Source organism: Ambystoma mexicanum, chromosome 5q (assembly GCF_040938575.1).
Source record: "Ambystoma mexicanum isolate Mex_15411 chromosome 5q, UKY_AmexF1_1, whole genome shotgun sequence".
Classification (NCBI taxonomy): domain Eukaryota; kingdom Metazoa; phylum Chordata; class Amphibia; order Caudata; family Ambystomatidae; genus Ambystoma; species Ambystoma mexicanum.
In genome coordinates, this window is record NC_090933.1 from 277,934,130 (window position 1) to 277,953,749 (window position 19,620).

Consider the following 19,620-nt stretch of genomic DNA (forward strand, 5'->3'; position numbering starts at 1 on the left):
GATATACAGGCTGACTGCAGAGAGGTTCTTGCAAAGGCCAGGGTGTCCTCAACTCTCAAGTACTACGGACATAAGTGGAAGAGGTTCTCTGTCTGGTGCCGTGCACAGAAGCTTAACCCTCTACGGATTACGGCCCCTCAAGTGCTGCCGTACCTACTGTCGCTGGCCAAGGTTGGACTGGCTCACGCCTCAATCAAGATACATTTGGCTGCGATCTCCCGATACACCAGAACCACAGGACGGGCGTCCTTGTGGTCCCATCGCCTGGTGACGGAATTTATGAAGGGACTGTTCCGATCGTTCCCGCCGGTGAAGGCCCTGCCCCGGCGTGGGAGCTCAACATGGTGCTGACCAGGCTCATGGGGGCGGCATTCCAGCCCCTTCATTCGGCACCGTTGAAGTTCCTGTCGTGGAAGACTGCGTTTCTTTTGGCCATCACCTCCGCACGACGCGTGGGAGAGATCCAGGCCCTATCCTGCAAGCCTCCATACTTGACTTTTCACAACACGAGGGTGGTGCTGAGGACGCACCCCTCCTTTATGCCCAATGTGCCGTCGGACTTCCACCTCAACAAGCCCTTGGCGTTACCTGTTTTCTTCCCGTCACCTTTGTCGCCGGCCGAAAGGACTTTGCACTCACTGGATGTGGCTAGAGCTCTGAAGTTCTACGTGGACGGCACACAGAGTTTTCGGAAGACATCACAGCTATTTGTGAACTTTGGACCTGTGAACCAAGGGAAGGCTCTCTCGAAGGCTTCCATTTCCAGATGGCTCTCCGGCTGCATCATGCACTGTCATCGGTTGGCAAACTGGCCGTTGTCTGGCCGTCCAAGAGCCCATTCGACCAGAGCTATCGCTGCTACCACAGCGTTCTTGTCTGGTGTGCCCCTCCTGGACATCTGCAGGGCTGCTACGTGGAGGTCGACGCACACCTTCATGAGATTCTACTGCGCCGACCGGGATTCCAGGGAGGAGTCCAGGGTCGGCCAAGCAGTACTGCGCAACCTGTTCGCCTAAGGTGAGCCTGGTGAGGAGGTAAGAATTGCTTAATGTTGAGTTGTTGATGTAATGCTTAATGTTGAGCCTTTGCCACCTCCAGTTGGTTGTGCATGTGTGTACTGCTATGTATTCTTATATTCATGAGCATGTGAATCCATGCCAGACCCCATGCTGGAGAAGGAACACGTTACTTACCTGTAACTGTTATTCTCCAGCATGGGTCTGGCATGGATTCACATGCGAACCCTCCCTCCTACCCCTCTGCGGCTCTTCACTTGGTCATACTGCCACTTGCGTGCTACCAAATCTGAGGATGGCTGCCAGAGGCGGGGCTTAGGGAGAGGGCAGTCATTGGCTAGGGGCAGAGAGACCAGTGATTGATTACCACTGAGAAAGACAGATCAGAAACAAAACTGATACTGATTTTTTTCTTTACCGAGGATTCCCGGCCTGACGACGAGGAATATTCATGAGCATGTGAATCCATGCCAGACCCATGCTGGGGAACAACAGTTACAGGTAAATAACTTGGTCCTTATCAAAACTAGACTACTGCAATGCGCTATATCTAGGGACTAGTGAACGGAATACCAAAAAGATGCAAATCCTACAAAACAACGCCATCAGGGCAGCGATGAATATCCCCAGAGCCCAACATATCTCGGAATGCAGACGTAGCTTAAACTGGCTATCGGTCAACCAAAGGATTGCCTTTAAATCCCTGCCACTCACACATAAGTGCCTCGCAAACCTTGCACCGAGATACCTGACCAATCTATTCTCACGCAACATTTCAGATCGCCCCTCTAGATCTACCCAAGCACACTGCCTTAAGATCCTGACGTTCAAGCTACAGATGTCACGACTCGCTCCCTTCGCTCCCGTTCCCGCCACTTGGGGGCATGTTTTGGGGCTTATTCCTTGCTGGACATTTCCTCCGAACCTAATGCCACAGTGCTGTAATGAATTGGGAGCGCAAAATCCCTATTTTCCAAACTACTTCCCTTCCGGATCCATTCCAGGTCTTTGGCAGCCAGCATGCTTCTTTAACCAAATGACTGTGTTTCCCAGAATGCCTGGCCCCCTGCTCCACCTCCACCCTTGCAGGACTAGGTTGGGTGGAGGATAAGCAACACCTGTGTCTGCAGGTGCAGCAGTCAGCACACCTGAGGCGTGTGCTCGTTTAGCAGCTTTAAAAGCCACAGTCTCACTTCAGTCCAGCGCTGGTCATCGTTTGCAGTGTTCCTGTTTTTGACTAGTCCCTTGTTCACTGTTCCTTGCCCTTTTACCTAGGTCCTGGTTCCTGTTTTCTTGTTCCCTCCGCCCTGAATCTCTGATTCATGCTCTAATTGATTTCTGCACCTTTGTTTCCCTTTTTTCCTTCCTCTGTTTACAGGCAGCATTTCTCAGTGCTTTCCCTTTTCAAATGCAGCCCAGTTGGTATTTCTTTGACTCTGTCCTTTGCTGCTGTTAACCCGTATGCCTTAGCCTTCCTCTTTAGCTTCCTGTCTTTTCCTTGGAAGGATAGGGAGAAGTTTGCATTGGTTATTTAGCTTTTTCCCTGCTCCTGATCCTTACTTCTTTTGGGATCCATTCCAGGTTTTCCTTAGCACTTCTGCATTTATATTCCCATTTGATTTTAGGTGTGGTGTGCGGTTGTTAGCTAGCTCCTGTGTGAATGCTTATGTTTTCCTCACTATTTGTTATCACTATTTCAACTTAGGTATTTAGTTTTCTGCAGCGGATCACTCTCGGCTGCCTTCCAGCCTTCACCCTTGCCCTGTCGGGCTCCCCACATAACAGCGGATCACGCTCTGCTGCATTCCAGCCTCCGCCCTTGTCCTCTGGGCTCCCTGCCCTGCAGCCTGCCTCGCTCCGGCTGCCTTCAGCCCTTGTCCTCTTGGGCCCCCTGTTCTACAGTCTACCTCTCCCTGGCAACCTACAGCCCGTGCCCTCTGGACCTTCCTACTTCTCCCATTGCTGTTCTAGCCTCTCGGGGTCCCAGTTCATCAACAGGATTCATGGGCTAGCTGACGTTCAAGAGGTTTATTCTCGTCCTTGTGAGTACAGTTCTTTAGTTCCCTTATTTGATACCATCAGAGTGTTAGTTCACAGATCCTGTCATTGCTTGCCCTCTACGTGGGTTTAGCGCTGTCAGTACCTGTAACAGCAATTGGGGGTAAGGCGCTTGCCGACTTTCCTCACGGTCAGGTGCTTACCCCACATCCCTTTTCACATATTGGGTTTAATATCACACTCTGTTTGCACTCCTGGCTTCTAGCATACATGAGTCGTTGTTCCTATGTGCACATTTCCCTTGCCATATTCGCTGCCTTAGTATTCGCAGGACTAATCCTGACAGAATGACCAGCCCAAAATTCCCATTGAATATGGCAAGTTTAAGAAAGAAAGGCAGCAAGGCCTCTAACAAGTTTGTACAGAAAGCTTCCCCTACATTTACCTGTGACAATCAAATCACTAGTCTTGGTTTAAATGAACTCCTTGTCACGAATGGGCATTTACGAGCAGAGTATTTTTCCCATAGGATGGCTCATCCTACATTGCCTGATCCTAGTTCGATCTTTTGTTCTGATCCCGATTCTATGTCAGCGCAAGCCTTAACCGTAGAAAACAACACACTGTCAGACTTATTAGACAAGAGTACCTCGGTTGTTGAAACCCATGATTCCAGTTGTGCTTCACCTCAGATAGAACAGTTTCATGGTACAAACATAAAGAATGGAGGGGTTCCTTGCATAACTTCTGTTTTCTACCCTCAGTCCAAATACTTCTTTGCACAAGTACATACGGTAGTCCCTAATGTCAAGAGGTCTAAGGTCAATAGTTTGCTTAAGGGTAACACAGACCATGTTAGTATGAGAAAGTATAAATCTCAGAACCTGAAAGCAGTAGAGGACAGTGCACAATCGGTGCACATCCAGATTGCTAGTGCAGGATCCAGCCCTGATGCTACTATGCCTCCCCCTGTGCCTACTGATAGTGATGTACAGTTAATGCAGGGCATACTAAGAGCCAAGCTTGAGGAGTTAACACAAGAATTCATTTCTTTACAAGAGGAGAATAAGATCTTGCACGCATTCCTGAATACACCTCAGACTTTATCCATTGATGTTGATGAAGTGAACACAGTTCAGCCCCTGAGTGCAGAGACTTTGGTAAATCATGATAATTGCCAATATGTTAGATCTATTGGAAGTGAAAGTCTTTCTTCTAGCACAGCGCTCAACCTGGGCACAGTTTCTAACAATTGTTCTGCTGATTATCAGGGATTGCAGTTAGCTGAAGATTTACAAGCCACTCCTTTACCTAAAGTTTCCTGTGTAGCAGTCTGTCATAATTCTGAGCTAGCACACATACAAGCTTCTGATCTCCAAACACAATACACAAAGGTGGCATACACAGATTCAGTCACTACACTAGGCTTAGGTCCTGCTCTTGATACAGCTGCTGAGACTGAAGTAGAGTTTAAAGCTGATGTGGAAGACGATCTTACCTCTGGGTTCACTCTTCCTTCTGCCAATTCTGATCAATACAAACAGTCAGAGACTGTACAGATTGCATGTTCTGATGAACTCATTCCACAGTATACAGAACCAAAAGACCAGCAGGCGAATCCTGAACTGTTGATTGTTAATCTGCCTCTTTCAGAAGCTAAGACAGAGGAATGGACAATCGACGAAATCCTGATTAACAGAGACTTTACTATGGTGATCCCACTGGTTGATTTTGACTTCCACAAAGAAAGAGACTCTGTGTCACCCACTAAAGAAAAGGACCGCAAGGGTACAGTTCAGTCCTTGGTTACTGGAGCCAAGGAGTCTAATGCCCTAAAGGTGCCCTCCATTCCTGAGACACCAATGTGTCTATCAACTTCTGAGACTTCTGTGTGTCCTCCTACAACCATTGACTCTTCTATGATCCAATCCACAGCCCTGCAGTCATCTTTGGTACACGTGTCTTCAACCAATGAACCACTGCCATGTCTGCCATTTCATCAAGAGCCTCCACCATGCACGGGGTTAGTCCCAAAGACCCTGACATGTTTGGATTCAGCTACCGAGATGGCTCCAACTTGCATGCCTTCCGCTTCAAAGTTTCCTCTGGCCTGCCTGTCTACAGTGACTCATCCAGAAGATCATCCTTCAGCCAGAGAGCCTCCGGTAGTCCATCATATGTGCATGTCTTCAGTTCCAGAGTCTATTGCTTGTTTGCCTTCAGTTCATGATACACCGGTATCCTGCTTAGCTTCGCTTCCAACATCAGAGGTATACCTGTCTACACCATCAGATCCTGCTGTATTTTCTACTGCTCCAGACAGTCCTCCTGAATCCCAAACATTTACTGTCGATGAACGTTTAGAATGCCTTTCTTTTGCTTCAGGAGGAGCATCAGAATGCCAGCCTTTTCCACAAGACGATTCTCCCAACTGCTTCACTTTAGCATCAGAGCCTCCAAAAGATGCAGCATCAGATTTTGAGACTTTTGCCAGCTCCCGCTTCAGAGTCATCAAGCTAGACCAAGTGGTGAGTCAGAACCACTCACCTGGGTGTGCACAGGGGGTGGTGCAGACCGGCGTATTACCTACAGAACTTGTGCAACAGAATTCCGCCAAGAAGCACCAGTTGGGTGCTAGTAGCCAAAGGAAGGGAATGACTGCTGCAGTTCAAGATGTGTCTGTTATTGCTCCTTCTGCAAGTGTGCCTGAAATACCAAGTACTGTGTCTATCACTCCTATCAGTATGCCAAACGTCCCTGCTGTTGTATCCAACGTGCAATCAAACCTTAATCATTTTCAACCACAAGCCTTTTCCCAGATGGATGACAGAAAAAGATCTGAACCTCTACCTCAGCCGCCACCTTCTCTAATGGCTGAACATGAACATTTCCTGAAGCCAGCAACTTCCTTACCTCCCGCATGTGCGCTCTCGGCAGAAAGGCTAACAGAACTTCTACCATTGTCTAAGGCAAGTTGCACCAGCCTGCCTCCCTCCTCAAAGACTTACAAGGGTCCACTCCCAGTGACTGAGCTTCCTGGACCTTTCAACTTTGCTTCAGGTCTTGCAAGTCCTTCATGCCTTTCTTCAAACCATGAGTCTCTTCCTCACCAGAAGCCATCGATTCCAGCAGTATCACTTCCAAAGACAAAGCACTCCTATCATGGAAGCCCATCTGCCTTTGCCCACAAGCCACCATTTCCATCAGTGCCACCTCCAAAGAAAAAGCACTCCCATCATGGAAAGAAGAAGTCTCGTGCGGGTGGCGGGCACCCGAAGAGGGCCGTAGGAGGGGGTATACTGTCACGACTCGCTCCCTTCGCTCCCGTTCCCGCCACTTGGGGGCATGTTTTGGGGCTTATTCCTTGCTGGACATTTCCTCCGAACCTAATGCCACAGTGCTGTAATGAATTGGGAGCGCAAAATCCCTATTTTCCAAACTACTTCCCTTCCGGATCCATTCCAGGTCTTTGGCAGCCAGCATGCTTCTTTAACCAAATGACTGTGTTTCCCAGAATGCCTGGCCCCCTGCTCCACCTCCACCCTTGCAGGACTAGGTTGGGTGGAGGATAAGCAACACCTGTGTCTGCAGGTGCAGCAGTCAGCACACCTGAGGCGTGTGCTCGTTTAGCAGCTTTAAAAGCCACAGTCTCACTTCAGTCCAGCGCTGGTCATCGTTTGCAGTGTTCCTGTTTTTGACTAGTCCCTTGTTCACTGTTCCTTGCCCTTTTACCTAGGTCCTGGTTCCTGTTTTCTTGTTCCCTCCGCCCTGAATCTCTGATTCATGCTCTAATTGATTTCTGCACCTTTGTTTCCCTTTTTTCCTTCCTCTGTTTACAGGCAGCATTTCTCAGTGCTTTCCCTTTTCAAATGCAGCCCAGTTGGTATTTCTTTGACTCTGTCCTTTGCTGCTGTTAACCCGTATGCCTTAGCCTTCCTCTTTAGCTTCCTGTCTTTTCCTTGGAAGGATAGGGAGAAGTTTGCATTGGTTATTTAGCTTTTTCCCTGCTCCTGATCCTTACTTCTTTTGGGATCCATTCCAGGTTTTCCTTAGCACTTCTGCATTTATATTCCCATTTGATTTTAGGTGTGGTGTGCGGTTGTTAGCTAGCTCCTGTGTGAATGCTTATGTTTTCCTCACTATTTGTTATCACTATTTCAACTTAGGTATTTAGTTTTCTGCAGCGGATCACTCTCGGCTGCCTTCCAGCCTTCACCCTTGCCCTGTCGGGCTCCCCACATAACAGCGGATCACGCTCTGCTGCATTCCAGCCTCCGCCCTTGTCCTCTGGGCTCCCTGCCCTGCAGCCTGCCTCGCTCCGGCTGCCTTCAGCCCTTGTCCTCTTGGGCCCCCTGTTCTACAGTCTACCTCTCCCTGGCAACCTACAGCCCGTGCCCTCTGGACCTTCCTACTTCTCCCATTGCTGTTCTAGCCTCTCGGGGTCCCAGTTCATCAACAGGATTCATGGGCTAGCTGACGTTCAAGAGGTTTATTCTCGTCCTTGTGAGTACAGTTCTTTAGTTCCCTTATTTGATACCATCAGAGTGTTAGTTCACAGATCCTGTCATTGCTTGCCCTCTACGTGGGTTTAGCGCTGTCAGTACCTGTAACAGCAATTGGGGGTAAGGCGCTTGCCGACTTTCCTCACGGTCAGGTGCTTACCCCACATCCCTTTTCACATATTGGGTTTAATATCACACTCTGTTTGCACTCCTGGCTTCTAGCATACATGAGTCGTTGTTCCTATGTGCACATTTCCCTTGCCATATTCGCTGCCTTAGTATTCGCAGGACTAATCCTGACAACAGAAGGCGAGAGGAGGTAACAGCTTCCCTATGCTTGCCGTGAAAGTGTGGGACATACTACCCACATCACTAAGAATTGAACCCTCCTACCACTCCTTCAGAAGCAAAGTAAAAAAACAGACTCTTAGCGCAAGAGCAATAGTTCCCCCACTCTATGCCTACTATTGTTCACACTGTTAACCCTTTTAACCCTTTTACTTGCTTGTTAAATATGCAACCTTTTGTAACTATGTAATTATGTAACTATGCAACCTAACTGTGTAACATTACCCTAATTTAAGAAATGCGCCCAGATGCCTCAGGGCTTGTTGCGCTTTACAAGTAAACAAAATACAAAAACAAATCTTTTACATGCATTGCTTGTGAGACTTGCAATGCAGTGATCTTATTCTTTATTTATGGATGAACTGATGTTATTTAACCAGAGCTCTTAAGATTCCATCACGTATAGTATTAGATTGCTCTGGCCCTTCCCCCCCAGCTCTCTGGACTACTCCAGCCCATTAAATTGACATTCAGATGAACAACTTCCAGTGTCTTGTGACCTTTCCAGATTATCAGAATGGCCCAAAAAGTCAGGCGGCAATTGGCTACAGCCTCTGAATTCTGGCAGTAGGATAGGTGGGGTACTCTTCTCACTTAGCAGCATCTGGCCAGGTGTGCTCTCGTCATGCCTCTTCTACATGTCCTGCCAGACTCATCGGGTCAATAATCACTCCAGTAAGACATGGGACTGCAGATCTATAAGTACTAAGGTCAGATACTGGACTAGGTCCTGTGCCTAGGTTTAGATTACACAGTCATCCCTGCTTTTATATTTCCACTGTCTTTAAATCAATTAACAAGCTATCTGTGCTCTCCGCCATGATTGGTTGTCCAGGAGTGGCAAGTTCCAGACAGACCTCTGTGCAATATCTATCAATAGATCTCGCCAGCGCATCCAATATGGCCCTATTGTGTAGGCCACTATCTTTGACCCTAAACCTATCTGTGTGGTTTGGTTCCTCAGGGAGAGATTCGTGCCTGGACAACGATGGACAGAATTTTCAGTTTGAATCATACATTCTTGTTGGTCATCACACTTTTCATCACCACTCCCGAGGTTACCAGTGTTCTTGCTTGGGGATTGTGGATTTGATTTTAGCAGTAGGGATAATTGGAGATGTGCACCCCCCACATTCCCAGCTGGAATCTCTTCCCTTGTAGATGTCTCTACCAAAGGACCGGGGTCACCAGTAGTTTCCATGGTGGGCTCAGAGACTATCCTGCTTCTGAGGACATGTCTTGTAATTGGTTGTGTGAGCTTAGAACTTGCCTTGGATGAGTCTACTGGGTTTGTTGACCACAATCATGTGTGGTGTTTTATGCCTCTACCCTTTTTTAGGCTTGGGAGTTTTGTCCTAGTTTTTGCCCCCATGTTAGTTGCCTCCTGCACCGCACTCAAGGTTGTGGCAGATGACTGGGGCAGACGGCACTTACTGCGCTGCACTACATCCACACTCATCAACACTGGCCCACGCAATCTAATGTCGAGGATCAGCCTACCCTCTGCCCCCTTACCACGGCAGCCACGGCAGCCATCCGCCTGTCACCCCACACAACTCTTGTGTGCTTCAGGAGCTAGCAGTAGGGCCTGTTGTGCTTTCGATCTGCTCTGGTAAACAACACAGTCTCCCTCTTCTCCTTGATGTCTGCGTCCTCCGCTTCCTATGCTACAATAGAGGAAAGGACCTCCGGACGTCGAGACATTGAGACTCTCAAGCCACACTGCAAGCTACAGCTATGAGCTGTGAGCAGCTGCTTCTGACAAATCACTAAGGAGACCAGCAATTTTCAGGTTGAAGCGGAACTGCTTTCTTTTTTACTGAGGATTCCCAGCCTGTTGACGGGGAATATTCATGAGCATGTGAATCCATGCGAGACCCATGCTGGAGAAAAGAAGCTACAGGTAAGAAACTTGTTCCTTGCCTGCTGGAAAAAACAAATTCAAAGACTGCTGGCCCTGGAAAGAGAATATTTATTTATGTCTACGAAAGCCAATTGCAACTTTTGTATACTTCATATCATATGTTGCATCATAATTTATAGACATATAACCAATACATAAATCGTACATTATGTTAAATAAAGTTAAGTACTATGTATGAAATCTCCCTCAACAGTCTGTTGGCAATAACCTTGCCCAGTATTTAAATGTCTAGGTTAAGCAATGAGATCGAGCAGTACCTATTCATATCGTCTTGGCTCCTTACCCGATTTCAGTAACACCACTATGATCGTCTCTCTCATAGATGTCAGGAGGCATCCCATGTGCAAGGCATGTTCATAGAGTTGTCATAATTTAGGTACAAATACATCTGCATAGGTTTTATAAAATTCCGCCAGTAGGCCATCCCCCGTGCCCCTCGTGTTCTTACATTCGTGAGGGATTCTATTGCTACTTTACTCTGGCTTCTGTCATAGGCTCTTCCAGGGCCATTACGGCTCCCTCATTCAGCCTGAGGAGAGAAACCTGGCCCAATACCTCGGCTATATTGTCTGCATCCCCTGGACCCCGAGCTCTTATATAGTTTCATATAGTAGTTATAGAATGCTCTCCTGGTTGACTTAGGAACCCTCCTCGAGCTCGGCGACCCGATTTGTCTCCCTCCCCATGGATCTTCTCTGTGTATTGTGTATTATTATGTTTCCCCAGACGTTCTTGTGCCTGCAGTTGTAGGATGCCTTATCTTAAGTGATGTCCTGCATAGATTCGCCTTTGCCATCTCGCCTTCTAGTAATATAATGTTTCTCTGTCTCCTAAAAGGTGGTTCGGAGTGTTGAACGGAACCTTCTATGTGGTGGTCAGGCATTTGCCTTTGTTAGTCACTTTGAACGCCTCGCAGACCGTCCCGTCATCTCCCACTGACCCCTTGTTGAATTCAAAGTATTCCTCTATTGCCTGACTGATCTCACTCTCAAAATCATGTCTAATTTGGACAACGCTCATAATCTCCAACTGGGTATCATTCCCCTCGGCTTTCCCCAGACCTTGAAAGCCTGTTCCCTAGATACTCAGCCTCCCTTAAATTGGGGAACTGGTCTCTCCCCACCATTACACAGTTGAATCTTGATTGTGTCCTATGTGGGCGAGAGTAAAAAGCGTATCCTCTTCTTTCCCCCCCTAATTTCTCGCCACAGCTCAACTAATTTGAGATCTGATATTGTTCGGTTTAGCGATTTCGATGCATGCATCTTATTTGCTGCTTTGTTGTCAGGCCTGTCAATGTGTGGGTTGAGTAGGCAGTTAAAATCCTCTCCACAGATCAACTCCTTATGTCTATAGCCCCCTATCATCTGGACCACCGACAGAAAGTACGTATCATCTTCTATGCTGGTCGGCATAGGAATTGACCAGACATCCTCTTTCCCTTCAAGCACCCCTAGGATTATCAGTGTTATCCCATCTATCAGGGTTTTAGTGACCTGCATAGGGGCCCCCTTAGCAACCCACATAAGAACCCCCTTCGAGAAGGAAGAGTATGTCGTACCATGCACCTCCCCTCCCCATTTCGATTTGACCTTTTTGAGTTCTGTGAATGTTAAATGTGTCTCTTGTCAGAAAGCAACTTGGATCCCTCTCCAAATCTTTGAGGTGTCCCAAAATGTTCCTCCTCTTTGTAACCGGCGCCATCCCTCTGACATTCCATGTCATCTCTTTAAGAAACCCCATATTGAAATCTCAAAGCTCTCCCCCCTCCCAGGAGTACTCTCCAAACCAGAGGCTTAAATATTCCATGCTGGGACGGTTCCATGTCTGCCTGTACCACATCCATCCCTTCCACTATCCCCACTCACCCAGCACCCTCCCCTCCCCCAAACCTTGTAGCATAACAACCAACAAGGTACATACTCACTAACATGCGGTAGTCCTAACTCAATACCTGCAACCAGAGCGCCTAACGGTTGCCAGCTACTCCCCAGGAGGAGTGTGTGGCTGTCCAGCTCTGCGTCAGGGTCTTGGCGTCTACGGCCTCCGGGCTGTCCAAGTGCCAACAAAGGCAGAAAGATTGGCAGGCAGCAAGTAGCCGAGAGAGAGAGACAACCTTCAGTTCTCATGCTCCCACCCCCTTCTGATAACACCATCATGTGTGGGACCCAGGTGGCCGGTTCCTCAGGCTCCGTTCCATCTTCTGTCACAATAGCTCTTCCAGGCGGCGGGTTTTCCCCCCATGCCCGCCCTGTGTGGTGTCTTGATCCACGGCGGATGAGCAGCTTGTCGCCTGTTCGTTTCGTGGTTGTGTTGGTTGGCCAGCTGCCCTTCAACTCCCAACAGTCCCATGCTTCCACTGGGGAGTTGCAGAACCAGTGTCACTCCCCTTGAATGATTTTCATTCTAGCTGGATATAATAACATATACCATATCTCAAGCTCTCGTAGGACCAGTTTGATTTCTTCAAAGTTCTGTTGCTATTACTGCACTCTTTGCGTAATCCGGGAATATCATGCCGGATGTGTTGTTAACTTGTTTCAGGCCCTTCCGCCTGGCCCTCTGTAGGAGTGCGTCGCATTCCCAGTGGTTGAATATTCTGGCCACCAAAGGTCTACGTCTAGCTCCAGGTGAGGGTCTCTGTGCAGGGACACTGTGGGCCTGTTGCACTGCAAACCATTTTGAAAGCCCTTCTGATCTGAGCGCGTCTTGAAGCCAGTTCTCCGTGAACAGTCCAATGGATCCCCCTTCCTCACCTTCTGGGAGGATGACGGTGCAGAGATTATTCCTCCGCAAGCATCCATCTGTATCCTCTGCTCTCGCCTCCAGGACCTTTTTCGCCTGATGCAGTGCGGAGACCTGTTGCTTGAGTGTGTTGAGACTAATCGTAAGATTGCGTCTCTTCTCCCCAAGGGGGAGTGGCCCCCCCGACCCTGTGAGGCCAGGGAGGTCAGCCTGCTCTGCAATACTCTCCCCAGCGATACAAGCAAGCAGGACCTCACCAGGAGAGACTCCGCAGGACAACCGTTACTGTGAGCAACTCCCTAAAGAATCTACTCACTTTACCTCTTCAACCATAATCCACAAGGACGAAGGAACAAATATTTGTTATTGTGAAACAGAAACTGTGACTATCCATTTAAAGAAAGAATCATATTTAACTGAGATAAAGATGATGAATAAGGAAGACAAAGGGCTTCAAGAGCTGGAGAGAGAGAGAGATAGAGAGCGAGAGAGAGAAAGATAAGCTGGGGAAGGACCACGGTTACGTCACCTATAAAAGGGGAGGAGTTTAAAGTCAGGTAACAGTATAGCCGCTAGTGGGTGTGCTCAGGCCTCAAGAGATAAGGTATGGCCCGCTGCGTCACCAATATGCTGAGGTTCTACCCCAGACCTCAAATATTGGATAAAGATTACTAATTATGCTGGTGAGTCGCGCTTGGCCAACAAGAACTGTCCATCGATTATCAGTATATATCAGGATTTCTTCTGATCGTTTGACAATTTGTCACAAGCACAATTTATTCTGATCCAAATGGTAGTATCTGATTGCAATGGGTGTTTTGTTCTCTGCCTTTAACTTCTGTCATGATTGGTGGATGTTATTGCTGCCTTGCAGCACCCGCGAGGCAGTGGCCCAGGGTCAGCCGGGCACAAGCGATGTGGCATTCCTCAAGGAGCCATATGGTGCCCAGTACCTCTTCCCAGGCTCCCTCCTCCACCATTGCACCCTGCCACCTGTGGCGACTCCTGGGAAAATAGAGGACAGTCGCCTGGTGTCAGATTCTGGTGCAAGAGATGTGGGTATGGTGCATCTTGGGCATCAGCGTGTCCCTTGTGGGGTATCTGAGTAAGGAGACGGACAGTGTTGGGTTGTTCACAAAGGTTTTTATTTAAATGATAAAAGGGGCAGGAAAAGTGTCTCACTAGCCCTAACTCTGAGGGGGTTTCCTGCCTCAACAAGACTAACTAATGGACCAGTCATTGTCAGGATGTCCAAAATAAAGTCCACTGTCATGTGTCCTAAACCCCTCCTAACTCTCACTACAATCCTTCCAAATTACTACGAGGTAAATAATACAGTGGCTGCTTTCCTGCAACTGTTCTCATTTGGTCTCTCACTGCCTATTTGGTCCAGTGATGCCCATGTACTGTTCCCGTGATGTGATTTTCTTCCTTAGTCTTTTAATGCCAGGGGAACAATCCCTTCCCTGGACTTCCAATGGCAGGGGAACAATACCTTACCTGTACTTCAAATGCCATGGGAACAACCTTTTCCCTGGTCTTGAATTCCATTACTCCAATGGGTGTTTTGTTCTCAGCAATGTTTGTACTAGTTACTTTATGCTAACCAGTATGGACCTGTTATGTGTGCTGGCCTTCACTGTGTAGTTGACCCACAGCTTTGTTATAAACCATTGTTTGTTAAATCCACTTGTTTCTGGCACGGTTTGCCTGTTTATTTGTGTTCCTTTATAAAAGGGTGTTTGGTACAACGTCCTTTCATCAACAGGCTTTTTTTCAATGGGTTTTTGTACAAACTGTTTTCCTGTGTGTTTTGCCCTTCTGCCCAGCTAGTTACTCTGGCCTTACTCGTTGCGTTTTAATTCCCTTTTCTTTTCCCCTGTGATCGGGTATTTGAAACCCTCTCTGTTTTCCTTAACAGTTACCTTGAACCGGTTACCGGTTCCCATTTAGGCAACATCCGTCGTTTGCAGTGGAGTGTTTATTCCTAGTTTTGTTGGGCTTTTCTCCTCTCTGGGCCTCCACTCTTACCTTTGGTGCTGGTAATATACAGGACACACGCTTCTGCTTTCGTCCACTCTCTGCCGATACTTACACCATTCTGTGCAGTTCTTAGGGCTTTTCCTGTCGCCCTGCCCTTGTGCGGTTTTCGGCTCGCCACTTCTAAACATCATAGGCTGTGTTGACAGTTCCTCCCGAGCACCACTGGCATTCACTTGCCATTTCTGCTGCTTACCCTGCTTGCCTTGTGTGTTGGTCAGACCACAAGTGCTTCTCAGCTGTTCCCCTTTCACAATCATGGGCCTTTCCAAGTCTGTGGACTCCGGAACTGCAGGGCTCTGCCAGCGTCTCTTGCAGAGTGCACATCCTAATAGAATGCGGTTCCTGACTCGTCCACTACTGTAACTGTTGATGTCTCTGATTCGGCTACTGCAACAAATTCAATTTCTTCAGTTGCTTCCACTACTACTGTGAATATTTGCACTACCCTCCGGTGGCTCTCTTCCACTGCTGCTCCATACAACCGGCCTCTAATGTAGTCCTTATTTTCTTTTATTACTGGTCTGGTCCGCAGACATAGACGAAGGACTATCATTCTGTGTTTGCCAGTCAGCTCTTCTTTCCTCAGGGGAGTGTCTCCCTGTCTTTGTTTCCCTCCCCATGTGGCTTCTTCATCCCAGTACTGATAATTTTTTTCAGTCTACAGAAGTACATGTACCTGCTCACTGCGTCCCTCTCTTGCAAGCTTAGTTAGCCATGGGTGGGTATGGCGGTATGTCTGCAGTCAGTTCCAGTCATGAGTTCGCCTGATCTTCCTCGGTGTCTGTTTGGTCTGTGCGGCGGGCCCCTGATCAGTGGACCACCGTAAATCTGGGGCGGGTGCATCCCAGTTCTTTTTTGCTAGAGCCCTTTGTACACCTCTGCATACCCACCAAGGTGGTTGTCATGTGCGCCCTCCCTGCCACGTCTCTGGCAGTCACGGGAGGCTCAGCCCAGTCTGTCCACAACCCATGTCCCGTCGCTGAGCAGGAAAGTGATATTTCCCAGAACCAGCAGCATTGGTGGCTGGCACGACAACTCACACCACAGAACAGCCCACACAGTCAGTCCTCTGCTGTGGTGTGAGACATGCTGTGCTCTGCGCCACCCAGCACAGACCATGTGGTGTCGCTTTGCTTTCAGGGCCAAAGGGGTAGAGCTCTGGAAGCGGTCCCTCTGGTCCTGCCTTGTTACGCCATGGTCGCTCCCCTGGGTCAACCTGGGCAGATGGCAGCCATTTTGGTGCCGGGATGCCTATGCACACGTCTCAGTCTCTGGCCACTCCGGTAATTGGATGCGTTCGGGGGCTGCTTTGCGCTCAGAACCAGGATATTTAATTGCCTGAGGTGTACACCCACCTTGACCTTATCGACAATTCAGCGGTAGTGGTTCGTCAAAAGGATTACGGAGGATCAAGGCGGGTGGCAGCAGGAGCTCTCAAATCTAGGTCGACATCCGCTACTTCAGATTGTTCGCATTTTAGAATTTCAAGAGAGATCTGTGTACAATTTTGGACATGTTATATCTAAATATTTATGTTGGAGCATTTCAAGATTCTCATTAACTTAAATCCTCTGGGCACTTCAGCAGAAAGCCTGCTGTCCAGACCAGCTCTTGAAGGATAGTAAACAAATCAGTACACAAAATGCAGTAGCTCTTGTGATTCCTAGCTACTTGCCATACACATGTCTCGTTCTTATCCTCCAACACAATCACCCCTTGTGCCGGGTTATAACTTATGGTTCTCAGACCTCCTAATAGTCTTGTGCAGTAAAACAAGGGCATCCCCCACCACACCAATTTAGCGTTATATATTACGTTCTTTATTCATAACACAGGGTCAAATATATAATTTAAAGTGTTCACGCCCCAATATGTTTAAACACTCTAATTGCTGGCCAATGGTGGTATTTCCCTTCAATTCACATAAGCTGCTGTTAATTTAATAATATCAATATTGGTCCTTTTTAATATTGAGATTAATGGAGACAGGTTTATGAATAATGTTTCTCTCTGTTTTCTCCCTTTTTGGTTTTCTCTGTAGTTTTTTCAAAAATGTGGAATATTATTTATGATTTATGTGAAAGCACTTTTGTATTCTGGAATTGAATTTGAATACTAATATTTCCTTGGTGTTAATGGATATGTGACTAGAAAGTGTCTTAATTAGAGTAAAAGTCTTGAGAAAGACCTGGGTGGCAAAACACGTGTTGATTAGAAGCTTTATGGGCACATAATCAGTGTAATGTTTATGGCAAGTAGCTGGGAGTCAAAAGAGCTACTGCGTTTTGGATACGGATTTGTTTACTATTTTTAAATATTGGGAATACAAATCCAAGACTTACAATCAATGGTATAGCGCAATCATTACAGTTGATTATCTTGATGTTTAATTCTTTATTATAATAGGTGTAGGGTAACACTTAAATCAACTGGGGTTGCAGCAATGCGTAATCGAATTGAATCGAGGGTACCAAAGAGCACCTGTACTCTGACTTTAGCCTAATTTTGTTATAGCAGAGCTTGAAGAAGTCTAACTTTTTCCAATTTGAACTTGACCTCATGGAAACATGTCCCGATGTTCTGCAATGAGCAGTCATGTTAGCCTGTTGGCTATAGAATCATCTAGATTTGATAGCCTTATACATATTAGCAATTTCTAAGCTACACATAAACTATCAGGTTCCACCTGGGAGGTCATTGGAACCAGGAACTGGACATCTACCTAAATAATAGAATTACTGAAGAGTCTGGTTGCTTCACCAATACCACCAACAAGCAAAGGATTTTGCCTACAACACCACATCTGGTTTGGTTGCATTCAACATGCAGAGGTATGCCTGAAATTGAAGCGCTTAAAATATTGAGGTGGGGTGAGGGGTGCATTGCCTGGAGAGCACTCAGGTACTTAAACTGTGTTACCCTCATTAGGTGACAGGGCACATCATCGATCTGAAGTGTAAAGGATCTTTTTTTAGTCTTGAAGACGTTACTTGCCTTGAATGGACAAAGGCTCCGGTTTCATGGGAAAGATAACTATTCGTCAACACCAGGCAAAGTGGCACTCATGCCAAGACTGAGTTTATTTGCATTGGAGGTACTGGTGATGGAGAAGCTTAAAGCCACCACATGACTTTGTAATATTTAAAGAGGTACACATTGAAGTGCAAATCTCAGAGTTGCACAACTGTTAGTTGCATTGCCAAAATTCTTTTGTTGATTTCACACCTTTTACAGTTCTGACAAACCTATTCCCATAAATTCACAGATGTTTTCCTTGTTTGTAACTTAGAACACATTCATAAAGGACCTTTTATCAGCCCTCAAATCTCACTTGTTCTCCCAAGTGAAAATAAACAACTGCTCCTCTGTTTAGGCATGCTCCGGGCATCCACATCTGTGATTTATACCTTATTTACATAATGGTTTGTTAGTGAACACAATGTCCTAGCAGAAGTGTGAGTTATTCTGTTAAGGATGTATTGTGTACCCCTCTAGTGAATCATTGATGTGTTCATAACAATTCATTTTGCTTCCTCAGAGAGCTGAGATTTTAGAAAATCTGGGACATGTGCTAGAGTAAAAAGAAGCATGTGTAAATGCCTATCCTTCTGCAGATTTTGGATCATCAAATGCCTGTTCGAAAAAGTTGATATGTCCTTTTATATTTGGTAGGTAGAGAGTTATAGTACAGTCGCACTTTTGGAGATAATTAAATTGTTTGAGGCGAGCAACGTTGATAAATGACTGACGTTTTGGCATTTAACAACAGTCTGCATATTTGGGATATTATTATTTGACAGACTGCTCTTTGAGTCAGAAATTAACAGCCCAACTTATTTTTATATTCTTTCTGGAGTCCGATTGTGAAGCAAGCACTTTATACTGATATTGGTTTCCTGTTTTCAAAGTAGTACGTTATTTGTAAAATCCGAAGAATTGACCTACTTGTCAAATTGGTTTTAATTTTTTTAATTTATTTTTTTAGATCCTCCCATTATCGACTACTGTGGGGAGTGAAATGGAATTGCAAGCTGCTGCTGCTGCTCCAAGTTGTACTACTTCAGTCCCAGGTATAGCAGCAAATGGATGTGCCGCTCAAAGTAACTTCTATGGTGTTACTTTGTTGAAAATGAAATGGTCCTTTTAAGCAAAATATTTTGATTAAGCTAATTGTGTCCATTTCTGTTCTTAGTACATCTTATATGTAGCATTCTATTACATCTGGAAACACACTTGTGTTGAAAACGAGCAATGGTGTACTTTGTTTTATGAAAAAGTCCCCAGTTTTAAGGCCTCCTGTTTGCTCTACTCACTTCCAAACCCAATTGGGGCGCCCAACGCAATCGGAGTCCATATACTGTCCCCTCCGACAGGGCTGGTTCCTTCTGTTAGGACACCAATTGCAGGCCCTCAGTAGGGGCAGTATTTTACCACAAGGTTCTGTCAGATATTCTCATAAGCATGATGAAGGACTTTTCAGGACATAGTGAAAATGATGCTGCCTGCAACTCCTGTGACCTACAGAATCTGCACACACTTGGCAGTGTTTCTGGCTCAGCCCCTAAGTCTACTACTATTGTGTCAAATGCTGCAGGGGTCCTTCCAGTGCTTCCCTAGGCCATGCATTGATCCCCTGTATCACTGTCTCTGCTCCAGCATTTCCCCCTTCCGTGAATTTGCTGGTTCATCTGGCTTCACAGCCTTTAACACCACAGTTCCCTTGTGAGTCTTCTTCTCCAGTCCCTGTCTCTGATATGCAGATCAACCAAGGTCTGTAGGAGGAAGAAGAGGAACCTTCCTCTAGACATACCTTCTGTGAAAGGCTCATTGGTGTTATAGAATTCCTGGGCTTTTCAATTCCAGCCCATCTGCCAGTTAGTTTGGTAATGGTGCCCAAGTCTGGTATCCCTAGACAGCCAGATGTCCTTCTGGGATTTGAAATGTTTTGGGAGAATAATCATTCCATTGCAGTATATACTTGAGACTAGACGCGACATATTGGCTTTCTGTTGAAGAAAGGTTGTCTCTAACTTCTGTTCCATCT

General features: G+C 46.7%; 1 protein-coding gene across 1 annotated transcript in view; it reads left to right on the forward strand.

Annotated features, from left to right (window-relative positions):
* RTTN (rotatin) overlaps positions 1-19,620 on the forward strand; it is a 2,784,523-nt gene that overhangs the window by 2,330,939 nt on the left and 433,964 nt on the right. Inside the window, exon 36 of the mRNA XM_069620779.1 lies at positions 18,562-18,646. Coding sequence (XP_069476880.1) covers positions 18,562-18,646 — 85 coding nt within the window. The remainder of the gene's footprint in view (positions 1-18,561; positions 18,647-19,620) is intronic.